Source organism: Phaseolus vulgaris, chromosome 8, assembly GCF_000499845.2.
Source record: "Phaseolus vulgaris cultivar G19833 chromosome 8, P. vulgaris v2.0, whole genome shotgun sequence".
Classification (NCBI taxonomy): domain Eukaryota; kingdom Viridiplantae; phylum Streptophyta; class Magnoliopsida; order Fabales; family Fabaceae; genus Phaseolus; species Phaseolus vulgaris.
Window position 1 is genome coordinate 28,082,556 of NC_023752.2, and position 16,021 is coordinate 28,098,576.

The 16,021-nt window shown below is 39.0% G+C and overlaps 1 protein-coding gene across 3 annotated transcripts in view; it reads right to left on the reverse strand.

Moving 5' to 3' along the window:
- Positions 1–1,558: 1,558 nt before the first annotated feature.
- The window catches only part of LOC137826906 (wax ester synthase/diacylglycerol acyltransferase 11), a 31,924-nt gene continuing 17,461 nt past the window's right edge, over positions 1,559–16,021 (reverse strand). Inside the window, exons 3-7 of one of the 3 annotated variants that reach the window (XM_068633063.1) lie at positions 4,187–4,253; positions 3,575–3,681; positions 2,527–2,736; positions 2,127–2,264; positions 1,559–1,888 (exon numbers count right to left, since the gene is read on the reverse strand). In XM_068633063.1, coding sequence (XP_068489164.1) covers positions 1,724–1,888; positions 2,127–2,264; positions 2,527–2,736; positions 3,575–3,681; positions 4,187–4,253 — 687 coding nt within the window. In that variant the 3' untranslated portion in view covers positions 1,559–1,723. The remainder of the gene's footprint in view (positions 1,889–2,126; positions 2,265–2,526; positions 2,737–3,574; positions 3,682–4,186; positions 4,254–16,021) is intronic. The other 2 variants (XR_011083618.1, XM_068633064.1) reach the window with 2 other exon arrangements.

Here is a 16,021-nt window from a genome sequence, read left to right on the forward strand (position 1 = left end):
CATTGTTTCATTACTAGCTGGTCACAAACCCATAGGATACTGATGGGTTTATAAAATAAAATACAGGTCCAATGGGAGCATCAAACGATATAAGGCGCGCTTAGTCGCCAAAGGCTACACACAAATGGAAGGGATTGACTATATTGCGACTTTATCTCCTACTACTAAACTTACGACATCACATTGTCTTCTGACTGTTGCAACTGTTAGAAATTGGTTCACCTACCATCTTGACATACAAAATGTATTTTTGCATGGTGACCTTCATCTTTCATAGTTGTCTTGCTCTGTGTCGATGATATACTTTTAACAAGAAATGATGATATCGAAATCAAGCATCTCAAGGAATTTTTTTCTCCAACACTTTTGAATCAAGGAACTTGACACCTTAAAATATTTTTTGGGAATTGAATTTTCTTGATCTAAACATGGCATTTTTATGTCTCAAAGAAAATATACGTTGGACATTTTGGACGATGGGGCAAAATCGGAGAAGTTCCCCATGAGCAAAATTTAAAAACCACTATGACTGATGGTGATTTATTACATGACCCAACTAAATATCGCAGGTTAGTTGGAAGACTCATTTACCTCATCGTCACAAGGCCATATATTATCTACTCAATTAGAAATTTAAGCCAGTTTATGAAAGAGCCTCACAAAACACACTAGGATGCAACATTACGGGTTCTGAAGTACATCAAGGGGACACCGGGTAAGGATTATTACTTCCCTTTGATAACGATCTTAAGATGAAAGCCTATTGTGATTCAGATTGGGGAGGATGTCGTACTACTCGAAGATCAGTCAACGACTATTGGATTTACCTGAGAAATTCATTGGTATCTTGGAAGTCTAAGAAACAAACCAACGTGTCAAGGTCATATGCCAAAGCAGAATATCAGACCATGGCGAATGCTTTTTTGGAGCTAACATGGTTACATTATATCCTGCAAGACCTAAAGGTTTCAATTAGCATGCCTACACCTTTGTAAGCGACACTCCATATTGTAGCGAATCCTATATTTCATGAGCGTAGGAAGCATATCGAGATAAATTGTTACATCGTACGAGACAAGTTGCAAGTTGTGACGATAAGTCCATCACATGTCTCTTCACATTGTCAGTTAGCAGATATATTTACTAAGCCTCTCGAAAAAGATCAGTTCGTGACTTTGCGAAACAAGTTGAGAGTCAATGATATTTACTCACCAACTTGAGGTCGAGTAATGAAATTATTATATTTTTCATATATATATATATATATATTTAGAAAGTGTATCAATGTATAATGTGCGTAATAAAAATAAGACAATAGTTTAATGTAATTGTTGATAGATAGACATAATATATGAAGTAGTAAATTATATGGAGCATATCTCTCCAATATGATTGTATATAAATAATAGGCATACGTTGAATAAATATAAAAAATATATTTTTCATAATATTTGATAAAAGAGAGAGAGGTAAATTCAATCTTCGAATTATTTTCTTATTCTAAATTTTATAATATTGTATATACGTACGTTCATGGTTTGATTTGTGATTGAATGGATGGAGTAAAATATACTCTAGTACTTTTTCCAAACTGTATGAAATTTACGAGTAATGTATACAACAAAATATAAGCTCCGAAGTTATTCATATAAATTCTACTTCAAATGAAAAATAATAAATGCCTGCCAAATTTGTTTAAATCTCATTATTTAATGTTGTACTACTAAACTAGATCGACAATGTTCTTTCTCTGGACAGCATCAGTGATGAGTTTGAGCGATTGTTCTAAATCATCACAAAGAAGATAAGGATCGGGAATAACAAGTGGGTCCACTGCTAGAGAAATGGTCATCTTGTTTGCATAACTCTGGAAATGGATTGTAAGTGCCTGTCAAAGAAATAAAGAAGGACTTGCATTATTCTCATAATTTTTGTCCTCTATCAAATACCGAATTGTTTAACAAGTTAGATCAAATATATATTATTAGAAAGTGTTTAAACTTAACTTAATTTTATAATAAATTAAGATTTGTACTCACAATATTATTTTCAAGTTAAGATGTACTAATTTATGTTTAAAATTATATATTTATATGAAGAGTACATATAAATGATTCAATACTTACGTTAGAGAGTCCATAGACCGTAGGAGCAATGTATGCCACGGGATGACCATAGAAGCTAATTTCTTCCACGGGACCAGCCACATTAGAGAAGGCTATGGTCGTGTTTAAGAGAAGTCTTTCTGTCATCGCAGCAGCAACCTACAAGAAAGTCCAAAATAAAATAATAATATTTTTTTAATATAAAATTTTGATGTTAATCATTATCAATATGATATTTCAGTTAATTGATAACTCAAAATTCAATAATCATTAATCATTACATGAAAAAATATTAATAAATAAAAAAATAATTTATCTAAAATGAAAAAAACATAAAGTAATAACCGTGTTACTTCATAAATGTAAGGTTTGTTTCAAGTAATGCAGAATGTGTAGCACTGAGATATAGCTGAATGTTTACCTTGGCACCTAATAAATTATGTACTGCCTTTGAACAAGTGTAGGAGCAAATTGCTTCCAATGAGTGCTTCTTTCGGTCGATTCTATCCTTAGCTTTACGAATATATTCTAATGGATCTTCATACAGAGCAATATGGAATGGGAGGATGATGTATCCCATACGATTTCCCCATTTTACTTTCGATTTCTCTGCCATCATATCAGCTAGATCCTAATTGGCACAACAATCGTTAGGACTTTTTTTTTCAACATAAATTAAAAAAATAATAGAGGACACTCTAACTGCTTCTGATTTTACAAAATATAATCAGAAAATACAAAACACCACAGTGTAAAATGTATTTACACTATCATTTCTTTACAAACTACCATATATATGCTAACTACTAATTTGTTAATATTTACCTTGTCATTTGCATTTATATGACACCGTAAAACTATTATAGAATGAAAATTATATATATATATATATATATATATATATATATATATATATAAAGATAGAGAGAGAGAGAAAGATAGGGTTTCAATAACTTTTTGTCTGTGAAGTTTTTAAAGGACTTCTGAACAAAACATCATTTCCTTTCTGTTCCAATGCTCAATCAAAATTTTATTTTTGTTTTGATCCTTATTATTTATTAACTTTTTATGTTAAGAAAAGAATTGTTCCTTAAATAACACGTCAGCATAACATATAATTTTTTTTCCATTTTTCATCCTTAAATATTTTGTTCTATTTTTATGCTTTATAAACATTTATAGTATTTTATACTTTATTATTTATTGACATATTTAAAGTGAAAATGTGAATGGCTAAATTATTTTATGAGAAGAAAAAATAATCAATATGATATAATAGAATAATAAATCAAAAATATCAATAAATTTTTAATATAAAAAATATTCAATTGTATGATAATTAGAAATACTTCATAATACATTGTGGTAAAGCTAAACTCCACAAAGGCAATATTAAACTATTATTTGTTGAATATTTCATATAAGAAAAGATTTCCAAATGGAACTTAATATTCGATAACTACACTCACCTGTATTCCACCAATAGGTCTAATGTTAACAAGAACTAATGCCCTAAGGCGAACCTTCTTTAGGAAACTTGATCTCTGTTTCGCAACATTGACATTTGATTCCAGATCTGCTTAAGGTCAAGTACGAAAATAATTTCTTATTTGTTTGAGGACAGATAATTTGAAAGCAGGTATAAAATCATTTAATACTAATTAATTTAAAAAAAAAAATAATTAATTACTATAATAATTAAGTTAGATATTAGTTTATAATTAAAAAAATATTAATATTTAAAATAGTTTTTATTATTAATAAAATTTTATAAAATAATTTTTAAATTTGATATAAAAATTAACTATCAAAATTTTAATACTGATTACTTTAAATTCTAAATTAATTTTTAATTTAAAATTATAAATTAATTTAGAATTAAAATGATTAGTAACTAAAACTTTAATAGTTAATGTTTGATACCAATTTAAAAATTGTTTTAAATATTAATATTTTTTTAATTTCTAACATAATAATATAGTGATTATTTATTGTTGTGTACATAAGTTGTTATTAAATGATTTTTTTACAATTAGTATAAGTTTCAATAAAATTGAACTGCAAGAAATATAAAAGATTACCATATGCTCGATTCAAATAGCGAGTGAGAGCGGCTTGTGTTACTCCCAACAAAACATCATTCACGGTCTAATTCAAAACATTTAACAAACAGGAAAAAAATTAACAATAACTTGTCTTTTTCAGGGATAGTTGTGCATAATTACAACATGTTTACGTGCAAATACATTATAAAAGAAGAATACTAAGGCTTCAAAAGATAATTTATTTAAGGTAGGAGTGTGAAGTAATCTTTTTGTTTCTTTAAGAAAGGAAAATATCCTGTCCACACTCATTATTTTTAACAACTTCTTATAATAAAATATTATATTAAAATAATAATTATAATAGATATCAATTAAATATTATAATAAAAAAATAATATATAAAGTTTAACTTGGAAGTAAGAAAAAAATAATGATGTTTATTAATTATTAGATCTTAGTCAATGCATTGGACCAGAGCGCTCAGAGAGGAAAAGTTCTGTTCGGTTGCGGCACTAAGAGGGTGTGCCTTGAGCAGAATATTTTCTTATTGAGTATGCTTTCAGTTGAGATTATATTCTCGTGATAGAAAGTTGTTACAAGAGGTAGGCTATAAAAGGAACTTGAGATTTCAGGTTAAAGGTACGTTGTTTCTAAGACTGAAACTAGTTACTTCTTGTTTCTTGTAAGTCTTGTACTGACTAGATCGTCAGAGTGCAATCAACAGGTAGAACCCCCTCTGTTTCAACGGAGCCGTGTTCCGACGCAACAAAGGGAAGAACATGTTCCAATAGAGACAGACGGAGCTAGAGCTTGTCATTAGAGTCAACCGGCGAACAGGTCAACCAGCAAGAACATTTGGCGCCCACTATGGGACCCGATAAAACCAGGTCCCACCCGCAATTGTGCTCAAGCTTTTAGGCATGATGAGGAATACAAGGCAAGGTCTATCAGGACCAGAAGGGAGTAACAACCCCACCATACAACAACTCATGGAGACCGTTAGCGCTCTTCAAGAGACAGTGGCAACATCTAAGGCTGACCAGAAGAGGCTCATGGCGAAGGTTCAAGATGAACAGGTACTTAGGCAAGACCAATTCAGGGCTGAGCTAGATGCGTCACGAGCAAACAACGAGGAGCTACGCAAAGCCAACGAGGAATTGCGTAGGGACGTATAATGGCTGGGAGAGCGCTCCACAGGAGAGCGAAGCCCAACTATTCAAGCAAGGGCTCGCCCCATGCCATTCTCACATGCGATCATGGACATCGTCGTGCCGACTAGTTTCATGACGCCTAAGATTGTTTTTACAGGTACAGAAGACCCGAAGGCCCATCTCACAACATTTAACGCTCAGATGATGATCTCGGGAGGAACGAATGTTATGCATTGCAAGATGTTCATGGGCACATTCACAGGCACAGTGCTATAGTGGGTCGTTGGCCTCCCAGATGACCACATCACCTCTTTCGATCAGTTTTCTTCATTGTTCAGGGAACAACTCATCGTCAACCGAGCTCAACCGTCTGTCCCTTTTGACCTTTTCAGGGTGAAACAGAGGTAGGGTTTGTAGGGAAAACCTTTGAAGGATTTCTTGGACAAGTTTGGGGCGTTCGTGGTAAAGCTCCAGACCTAGGACGAGGCTTTGATGGTCCATGCCTTCGGGCAGGGGATCATGTCAGGGTCATTTAGTGACTCATTGATCAAGAACCGGGCAAGGACCTTTGGGGAGATCCGACGACGAGCTGCTGCCCACATCACCGCAGAAGAAGCTATAACAGTAAAACGTGAGAGCACCTACACAAGGCAAGTCAAACCGAGAGAAGGCGGTCGAGCCCAACCAATGAGAGTGCATGAAGCTGTGACCGAGAAAAGGTTAGACACCCGGCGAACACCTTATGTGTCGAGAAAGAATCAGTCTTGGTCGAAGGCGAAGGACGACTTGCCTTTCCGACCCAAGTTCAAAAATGACTTACAAGGAGTTGCTGGCTATGCCAGGTATGGCAGACAAGTTGTGGTTCCCCCAAAATCTGATAGGAATTTGGGGCCACGCAAGGAGATCTGGTGTGAGTTCCACAAGGCCTTCGGGCATGATGTGGAACACTGTATAACCCTGGGCTACCAGTTAGTAGGACGGATAAAGGATGAGTTCCTGAAGGAATACCTGGAAAGGAGCCAGGAAGGATCGAAGGAGGAGCTACCATTAGCGGACCAAAGGCACGAGGTGCCTGTCCATGGCGAGATTAATACCATATCGGGAGGATTTTCAGAAGAAGGATGCACCGCCTCTAAACTTAAGAAGTACGTGAGGGAGGTGATGACGGTAGAGACGCAAGAGCCTGATCAGCCGGCCGAGCCCGACCTCTGCTTTACCAACGCTGACTTGAGAGATGTAGTCCCACATGAGGACGATCCAGTGATGATCTCGGTCATTACTGTGGGAAGAAGAGTACACAGGGTCCTCATCGACCAGAGGAGCTCGACCGACGTGATGTTTTCGGTGACTATAAACAAGTTGCAGTTGTCGTTTGACCAGCTGAGACCATACAGCGGCTGTTTGTTTGGTTTCGCTGCAGACTAGATGGAAGTAAGGGGACATGTGAAGTTGAGGACGACTTTCTCAAATGGCACCTCATCTCGCACAATCAGTATAAGGTATTTAGTTGTTAACAAAACTTTGGCTTATAACATGCTTTTGGGCAGACCTGCCTTGAACAGGTTAGGCGCGGTTGCCTCAATGAGGCACATGAAGATGAAGTTGCTCTCCCTTGAGGGAGGAGTAATCGTTATCAAATCTGACCAAAAGGTGACGAGGAAGTGTTATGAGAATAGCCTGAAAAACAAAAGAGGAGTATGTGTGGTCGCCGCCCAACCACAGGGACCCGATGAGACCACTCGTGTAGAAGTCACCAGCGAGAGGTGACCTGAGCCTGCAGGTGAGGTTCAGGAGAAAGAGATTAAAGGGAAGAAATTCAAGCTTGGCACGTCACTGGACCAGGAGATGCAAGATCAGATCGTCGGGGTAATAGCGAGACACTTAAACGCTTTTGCATGGTCTGCTTCAAACATGCTCGACATTGACCCTGACTTCTTGTGCCACCGACTCACGATGGACACAAAGGTTAGACCCGTGATACAAAGGAGAAGGAAGTTCAATGATGAGAGACGCCTGGTCATCAAGGAAGAAACCCAAAAACTTCTAAGTGCTGGCCACATAAGGGGGATCCAATACCCTGAGTGGTTAGCGAACATAGTGTTGGTCAAGAAGGCCAATGGGAAATGGAGAATGTGTGTTGATTTCACGGATCTGAACAAGGCATGTCCTAAGGATTCATATTCTCTACCTAGTATTGATGCCTTAGTCGATAACGCTTCGGGTTGCCGACTTCTCAATTTTTTATACGCATTCTCGGGGTACAACCAGATCCGCACGCACCCCTACCATGAGAGCAAGACTGCATTCATGATGAAGCTCTCCAGTTACTGTTACAAGGTCATGCCCTTTGGGCTGAAGAACACTAGCGCAACCTACCAGAGACTGATGGATAGGATTCTCGCCCCTACGATTGGGTGAAATATGCAGGCATACGTGGATGACATGGTCGTCACCTTGTAAGAGAGAGACCAACATGTTGCGGATTTGGAAGAGCTATTTACCATAATAGCTAAGTATGATCTGATATTGAACCTAGAAAAGTGTGTATTCGGGGTAGAGGCAGGGAAGTTCTTGGGATTCCTACTCACTAAATGGGGGATAGAAGTAAACCCCAATAATTGCATGGTGATCATAGGGATGAGGAGCTCTGCCACTGTAAAGGAAGTACAACAGTTAACTGGGCGAATGGTCGCCCTATCCCGGTTCTTATCAACAGGAGGAGATAAGGGGTATCCTTATTTCTAGTGTTTGAAGAAGAACAACCGCTTCGTGTGGACTAGCGAATGTGAAGAGGCGTTCCTTAAGTTGAAGGAGTACTTGGCTAGCTCGCCTGTCTACTTTGCAGTTACAGATCGAGCGATCAACTCGGTCATCGTGCAGGAACATGATCATGTTCAGAAGCCCATATACTTCATCAGCAAGGTGCTATAGGGGCCGAAGGTACGCTATCAGGCTATCGAGAAGACAGCCTTGGCAGTCGTATTCATAGCTCAACGACTCTGCCACTATTTCCAGAGCTTCACAGTGATTGTCATGACCGACCTTTCAATTCGTAAGGTCCTCTAGAAGCCTGACGTAGTAGGTCGGATGGTGTGATGGGCAGTCAAGTTATCCGAGTTCGATGTACAGTATGAAACCAGAGGGCCTATTAAGGGCCATGTTTATGCTGACTTTGTGGTGGAGCTCTCCTCGGAAGCCACTCAGGTAGATGGTGGAGATTTTCAGTGGGTTCTCTCCGTGGATGGATCTTCTAACCAGCAAAGTAGCGGAGCTGGTATAATACTGGAGGGACCAAATGAATTGTTGATCGAGCAGACCCTTAGATTCGCTTTCAAGGCCAACAACAACCAAGCTGAGTAGGAACCGCTGGTAGCTAGGATGTTGTTGGCCAAGGAATTGGGCGCTCGAAGTTTGCTGGTAAAAAGTGATTCATTGTTGGTGACCGGGCAAGTCACAAGTGAGTATCAGGCCAAAGATCCGCAGATGTCTTCATACTTAAGGTATGTCACACTTTTAAGGGAGACTTTTCCCGTGTTTGATATAGTCCATGTTCCGAGGGAATATAATGCTCAAGCAGACCTGCTGGCCAAACTCGCTAGCTCAGCCAAGGAGGGTCGCCAAAGGTTAGTCATTCAAGAGACTCTTAAGTCATCCAGAACCATTGTAGGTTGTGCGGGAGAGGTCCAACATGTGGAGACTTTGGAGGACGTAAGAAGAGGCATTGATCATTGACAAAAGAAACGCTAAAGGTGCCCAAGGTAAATGCCTATGGATTGTTGGGAGAGGAATCGACGGATGTTTGCCAGGTCGACGTGGGCGAAACTTGGATGACACCATATTAGTGTTACCTTGTTGATGGCATGCTCCCAAGGGAGCCTGTGGAGGCTAAGGTGATCAAGAAGAACTCAGGCAGGTATACCCTGGTAGATGGAAAACTGTTCAAATATGGCTACACTCATCCTATCCTCACCTGTGTAAGCAGGGATCAGTGTACGCGCATCATGACAGAGCTCCATGAAGGCATCTGTGGAAGTCATGTTGGGGGACGAGCTCTCTCTTTAAAATCCGTTCGGGCGGGGTACTACTGGCCGACCATGAAGGAAGACTGCAGAAAGTATGCACAATGATGCGAGCAATGTCAAAAACATGCTGATTGGCATCACACACCCCCGTAGGAGTTGCGATCCATACACACCCCCTGGCCTTTCTACACATGGGGAATAGACATCTTAGGCCCTTTCCCACCAACGATTCGTTAGATGAAGTACCTGGTGGTCGTCATTGAGTATTTCACCAAGTGGTTAGAAGCTGAACCAGTTGTGCAGATAACTGCCCACAGGGTTCAGTACTTTGTATGGAAAAATATTGTTTGTCGTTTTGGGATCCCAAAACATTTAGCGTCTGACAACGACACCCAGTTCGCAAGCTAGCAGCTATGCAAGCTATGGACAAAGCTCGACATCAAGCAGGTGTTCTCCTCGGTAGAGCTTCCTCAAACGAACAGACAGGTTGAGTTCGCTAACAGAGTCTTGCTCAGGGGCTTGAAGAGGAGGTTGGAGAAAGATAAGGGGACCTGGGCAGAAGAGGTGCCTCGAATCTCGTGGGCCTACTACACCAGTCCATAATCCACCACAAAGGAAACGCCTTTCAGTTTGTTGTATGGATCAGACGCCATGATCCCTGTAGAAATCCAGGAGAATTCGTTGCGATTCCAGAACTTCGTGATAGAGGAATCTAATGAAGGGAGGAAAGTGAACTCAGACTTACTTGACGAAATATGAAAGCAGGCACACGTCAAAGTCGAAGCTTTGAAGAGAAAGGTCGAACAGAAACAAAAGTCTAAGCTGAGACCTCGACAGTTTCAGATTGTCGACCTGGTGATGCGAAAGGCTCACCTCTACTAGTTGGAGAATAAGCTGTCTCCCAAGTGGACCGGCCCATTCCGCGTGGTAGAAGCACTCGGAAATGAAGCTTATAGGCTCAAGACTCTGGAGGGTGGAGCTATACCCCGAACGTGGAATGGGGCCAACCTCAAGTTTTATTTTAGTAAATATATTTTGTCGATCTTTATGAACAATTTGAATAATTAAGGAGACACTTTTTTTTCCCTTATGGGGGTTTTTTAATGAGGTCGCCCAATGAAAAACTATTCTTGGAAGATGTTTCGCCAGAATACTCCGTTAACACAAAAGAAGGTGACTTGACCGGTATGTTATCCGAGTAAGCGCAATGTGTGAATGATTGACAATTAAACAAGGTCGCCTATTCCTCTGGTAAGATTATGAGGTCTAAGTGACTTGACAACCATACCATTCAGATGGGTAAACCTTTTCTCAGTAAGATTTTGAGTCTAGAAACCCTGAATGGACTTAAGATTATTTAACCAAGGGAAGGTAAGCCAACCTACCCCGATGTGGAAGAGTAGACTTGGTGTGTAAGCCAACACCTAAGTCAGATACTCCAAGAGATAAAAGTTGTTTAAGGGTAGACATGGTGTGTAAGCCAAGACAGATACTCCAACCGAAAGGCTCTAATAGAGTAGACATGGTGTGTGAACTGACACCCACGTTAGGTATTCTAAAGGCAAGAAGTTACAAAGAAATGTCGATGACTAGATACTAGGTAAGACTACCTACCTTGGCAAAACGCCCAAAATAGGCTCCCTATGCGACTTATCCCAAGAAAGACAGCCTTTCCTTGGTAAGATTCCAAGCCTAGGAGCGTCAAAGTCCATGCCGATTCATATGAGATGGCTTTTGCTTAGTGAGACTCTGAGCCTAGGTACCCATAATCGTAGATAGCCATAACTAAGATTGTTTGGCTTAAGCTGGGCAAGATACCTGTTTCGATAAGATACTGAGTCCAGGTACCCTAAGTATATGTCCCGAAGTAGTACGCTTTCTCCTCAGTAAGATTCTGAGTCAAGAGGTACAAAATCGCAATTAACAACAACTAAGAGCGCGTAGCTAAAGGTATAGAAAGAAACCCACCTCGGCGTTGGTAAAACCTACAGAACATGGAAGCTTTGATGAACCAAATCTGTGAGAAAGGCTTGATGCTTTGCTGCTTTGATTGAAGCTTAGTTCTAGGGGGTTTAGAATTCTTGTAAAGATCATTCTTAATCCTATGCACAAGCTAAAGCAATATGTTTTAAAAGAGAAAAACAACCGGTTGAGTTCACGATATAATCGGTTGTTTTACACTTAGCTTATTTGAAGGTTTCAAAATTGTTTTTGACTTGGTTGACTAACTGTCAAAACCAATTCAACCGGTTAAAACGACATTTCAACCGGTTGGTTGTCACATTTCTTAACAGCTTTTCAAAAACCTGTTAAATCTGTTTTCAGTTGAATTAAAACTGATTTGGCTCATGATTAACTGCCTAAAACAACTATATTTAAGAACTATAAATATGGTTTCTCTTTGTATTAAATAAAACACAGAAAGTGAGATTGAAAACATTTTTTAGAAGAGATTTGTTCAGAGTTTTGCAATATTGCCTAAAGGTTGTGCATTGGTTCAAGAACTAATCATAGGAGCTCTATGATTCCTAAAATACCAGGTGTAATCTGTTTCTTTTTTATTCTTGCAATTGTTACTTTTCTATACTAGTAAAGTTTGTAAACCTGTAAGGCCAGAGGGTGTTCTGACCGTGGTTGTGTGAAAGGAAAAGAGGGTAAATGTTCTTGGGTTATCAAGATCACCTCTTTGTGGCTTTGAGTGTGTGTAATCTATGATTGATTGCTAGTGGGAAACCCAGTGGTTGTTCCGGGAACTGGATGTAGCTCAGAGGTTGAGTGTACCAGTATAAATTGATGGTGTAATCTCTCTCTCTCTCAGTCATTATAAACTGTTTGATTTGTTTTGTTGTTTCTGCTGCTATAAACAACCAGTTAAAACGAAGTTTCAACCGATTGTTTTTCTGCAAACAGTTTCAATTGCTTTGTTTGTGTTGGCTTCCTTGATTACTCTTTCTGTGATTGTTTGTTTTGCAAAAATATTTTGTCAAAGAATCCACCCCCCTCTTGTTTAGGCCATTAATTCTAACAATTGGCTTCAAAAGCTAAGTTATTGAAAGTTATTCAAGTTCTGTTTTTTTTTTTTAAATCCTTTAATGGCTAGCAAGTTTTCTTTTGGGGAAGGTGCTTCTTTAAATAGACCACCTCTATTCTGTGGTGAGAATTATCAATTGTTGTGTATAAGAATGAAACTTTTTGTTGACTCAATAGATAGAAAAATCTGGGATGTCATTACAAACAATGCTTTCATACACCTGCCTGAAACTAATGTTGTCTTACCTAAAAATGAAAAAGATCATCTTGATTGTGTAGCTAAGAACATCTTTATTTTTGCTCTTGATTCTAATGAACTTCTTAAAGTTTTAGAATGTGTTTCAGCTAAAGAGATGTGGGACAGTGATTCAAGAAATTGTTTTTTAGAATGTGTTTCATAAAGATTCAAGAAATGGTTGGTTGGACAGTGATGAGTCCTCTGCTGGATCATCCTATGCAGATTCTAAAATGGATGTTTTTCTGATGGCAAGAGAAGAGTCTGCATCAAATAATGTAAGTATATCTACCTCTACCAAATGTGATTGTTATTATCAACTTCTTGAGGCTTTTAAAGAAACTCATGAAGAGGCTAACAAATTAACCCTTTCAAACAATCGGTTGAAAAGTAAAAATAACTGGTTGAAAAATAGAATCAAGGTTTTGGAAGAAGAATTCAACAACTCAAAAACTGATTTTGAAAACTTAGAAATGATTTATCGAAGTTCTTCTTGAAAGTGTGAATCTAATTCTTGCAAAAACTGTGAATCTCTTCAAAAGAAAGTCTTGTATCTTGTGAAAACTATTGACAAAATTTTAAAAGGTAAATCCAACCTTGAGAGTGTTTTAGCATCTCAGAGTTGTGTTTTTAGAAAATCTGGTTTAGGGTTTAACCCGCAAAGCAAGAACAATGGTTGTTTGAAACCTTTTTCAATCATTACAGAAAATCAACCGATTGAAAAGTCCAAACAACCGGTTGTTTGTTGTTTCTACTGCATGAGAAAGGGTCACTTTGTCAGATTTTGTAAAATCCGCAAAGTTTCTGTTCCTAAAGGTATCCTAAAGTGGGTTCCCAAGAATCCTAAGGTTCCTAGCAATTAGATTAACATCCATGGACCCAAATTTATTAGGGGACCCGATCTTGCCACCTGTTTTGTTTTTTGCAGGATTTCTTAATGAGAAAACAACATGTATGGTACTTGGACAGTGGCTGCTCCAAGCACATGACTGGAGATGCATCAAAGTTTGTTAGCATCACTCTTAAATAAGAAGAGCATGTGACCTATGGAGACAATAACAAAGGAAAGATCCTTGGAAAAGGCACCATAGGTAATGAAAACATATTTCTAATCCATGATGTTCTCTATGTGGAAGGGCTCAAACATAACCTACTCAGCATAAGCCAGTTTTGTGATAGAGGATACCAAGTCACATTTAGAACCAACTCATGTGAGATTCGTCTACCAAACTCAAAGGAAGTACTGTTGGTTGGTAAGAGATCAAATAATGTCTATCTACTTGATATCTCTAAATCTACATCTATTGGTTGTCTTTCGACAAAGAATGAAGAATCATGGCTTTGGCACAAAAGAATTGCACACATACATATGCATCACTTGATAAACTGATTTCAAATGATCTTGTTATTGGCTTACCCAAACTCAAGTTTGAGAAGGAACATGTGTGTGAAGCTTGCCAAAAGGGGAAACAAACAAAACAATATTTTAAACTGAAAAACCTTGTTTTCACCTCAAAACCCCTAGAACTATGAGCCTTGGAGGGAATTATTATGCCCTTGTTGTTGTAGATGATTTTTCTAGGTTTACATGGACCCTATTCTTACATTAAAAAAGGGAGGCCTATTCTGATTTCAAGAAGCTAGCAAAGAAGCTACAAAACACCTGTTGTAGCAACTTTGGAGTAATTAGGAGTGATCATGGTCAAGAATTTCAAAATGAGAAATTCAACAACTTTTGTGACAAGCTAGGCATCTTTCACAACTTCTCTGCACAAAGGACACCTCAACAAAATGGAGTGGTGCAGAGGAAGAACAAATCACTTGAAGAATTAGCAAGAACAAAATTGAATGAATCATCCTTACCTAAGTGTTTTTGGGCTGATGCGGTAAGTACAACATGCTACGTGATGAATCGTGTTCTTATCAGGCCAATTCTGAAAAAGACTCCATATGAGCTGTTAAATGGAAGGAAGCCTCAGATAGGACACCTAAAGGTATTTGGATGCAAATGCTACATCCTAAACAATGGTAAAGAGAATCTTGGTAGTTTGATGCAAAAGCTGACAAAGGTATTTTCCTTGGTTACTCCCTATCTAGTCATGCAAATAAAGTTTACAATAAGAAACTTATGACTGTTGAAGAATCTGTGCATGTTGTTTTCGATGAAACTAACAAGTATGAGCAAGGTCTAGCAAAAATCAGTACAAAAGAAGATGAGCATAATATCTTTTTGATGGATCTGGAAAACTGTACAGAAAATCAACCGGTTGATTCAACGAAACAATCGATTGGAAATACGCAACAGTGTGATGTTCCAAAAGAATGAAGGATCCCTAGAGATCTCTCAGTTGAAAATATCATTGGATAGATCAACAAGGGTGTATCAACAAAAAGGAATGTAGCAAACATCTGCAATCATACAACATTTGTCTCCAAGATTGAACCAAAGACAATCAATGATGCACTTCTACCGACCAGTCCTTAGACTTGGGCGTTGACAAAAGTCATGGTGGGGCCCCGAAGACTGGGTCCACTGGGAGGCTGGGAGGATGGGCCAGAGTCTCGGGGAGCTCGCGGGTGAGGGTAGCCGAGGAGGGGGCAGCATCAAGGCACGGGGCGTGGAGGCCTCATACCTCGGTAACCCAAATAATAAAGATGAGCCGAAAAAGGTGGTTTCCAAGCCACATTCCAGGACTCAGTAAGGGAGAAGTCAATGTCACAGACGGTCCGTGCATGGGGGTGTGGACGAGGCGGTAGGGTGCGCCACAATCAAAGAGCCCCTGGGAAAGAGACGACTGGTAAGAGTCACGTCCCAGGGGTGATCTGCATGCATGGCACGTGAATAAGATAGGGCACTCCTAGGGCGGATGACCCAGAGGTTGGGTGCATGAGTTGACACCCAAGTAAGGGGATCTTGCACACTAAATGGCCCTAAAAGTGGGTGATAGTGACGCAAAGACGCACCTACAGTAAGCCTAAGTCACAGTTAGCGAAAGAAGCAGAAACACTAAAGAGTATATAAAGGGTAACGGCCAATATAATAAGGTAAGCAATTCTAATGCGAAAGCATACATAAAGCTCTCAGAGTTTAGAGTTTTTTGGTGTTTCATTGCCCGGAGTTTGACTTGAGTGTCAGAGTGCAAACGGCCGCGAGGGCGCCCGTTGTCTCTTGTTTTTTAGGTGATCCACAGGGAGGAAAGCACTGTTAGAGTGGAGGGAGTCCTGGACGCAAAGGTGGTTGTGAGTGCACGAAGACGTTTGGGTGAACCGACGAGAACTACACTCAAAGATGAAGACTAAACTACTGCTATGCATGAAGAGTTCTGTACAACATGGAAGCTTTGATGATCCAAATCTGAAGTGTAGGGTTGATGCTTTGCTGATTTTGGTTGGAGCTTAGTTCTAGGGTGTGTAGAATTCTTGTACATATCAT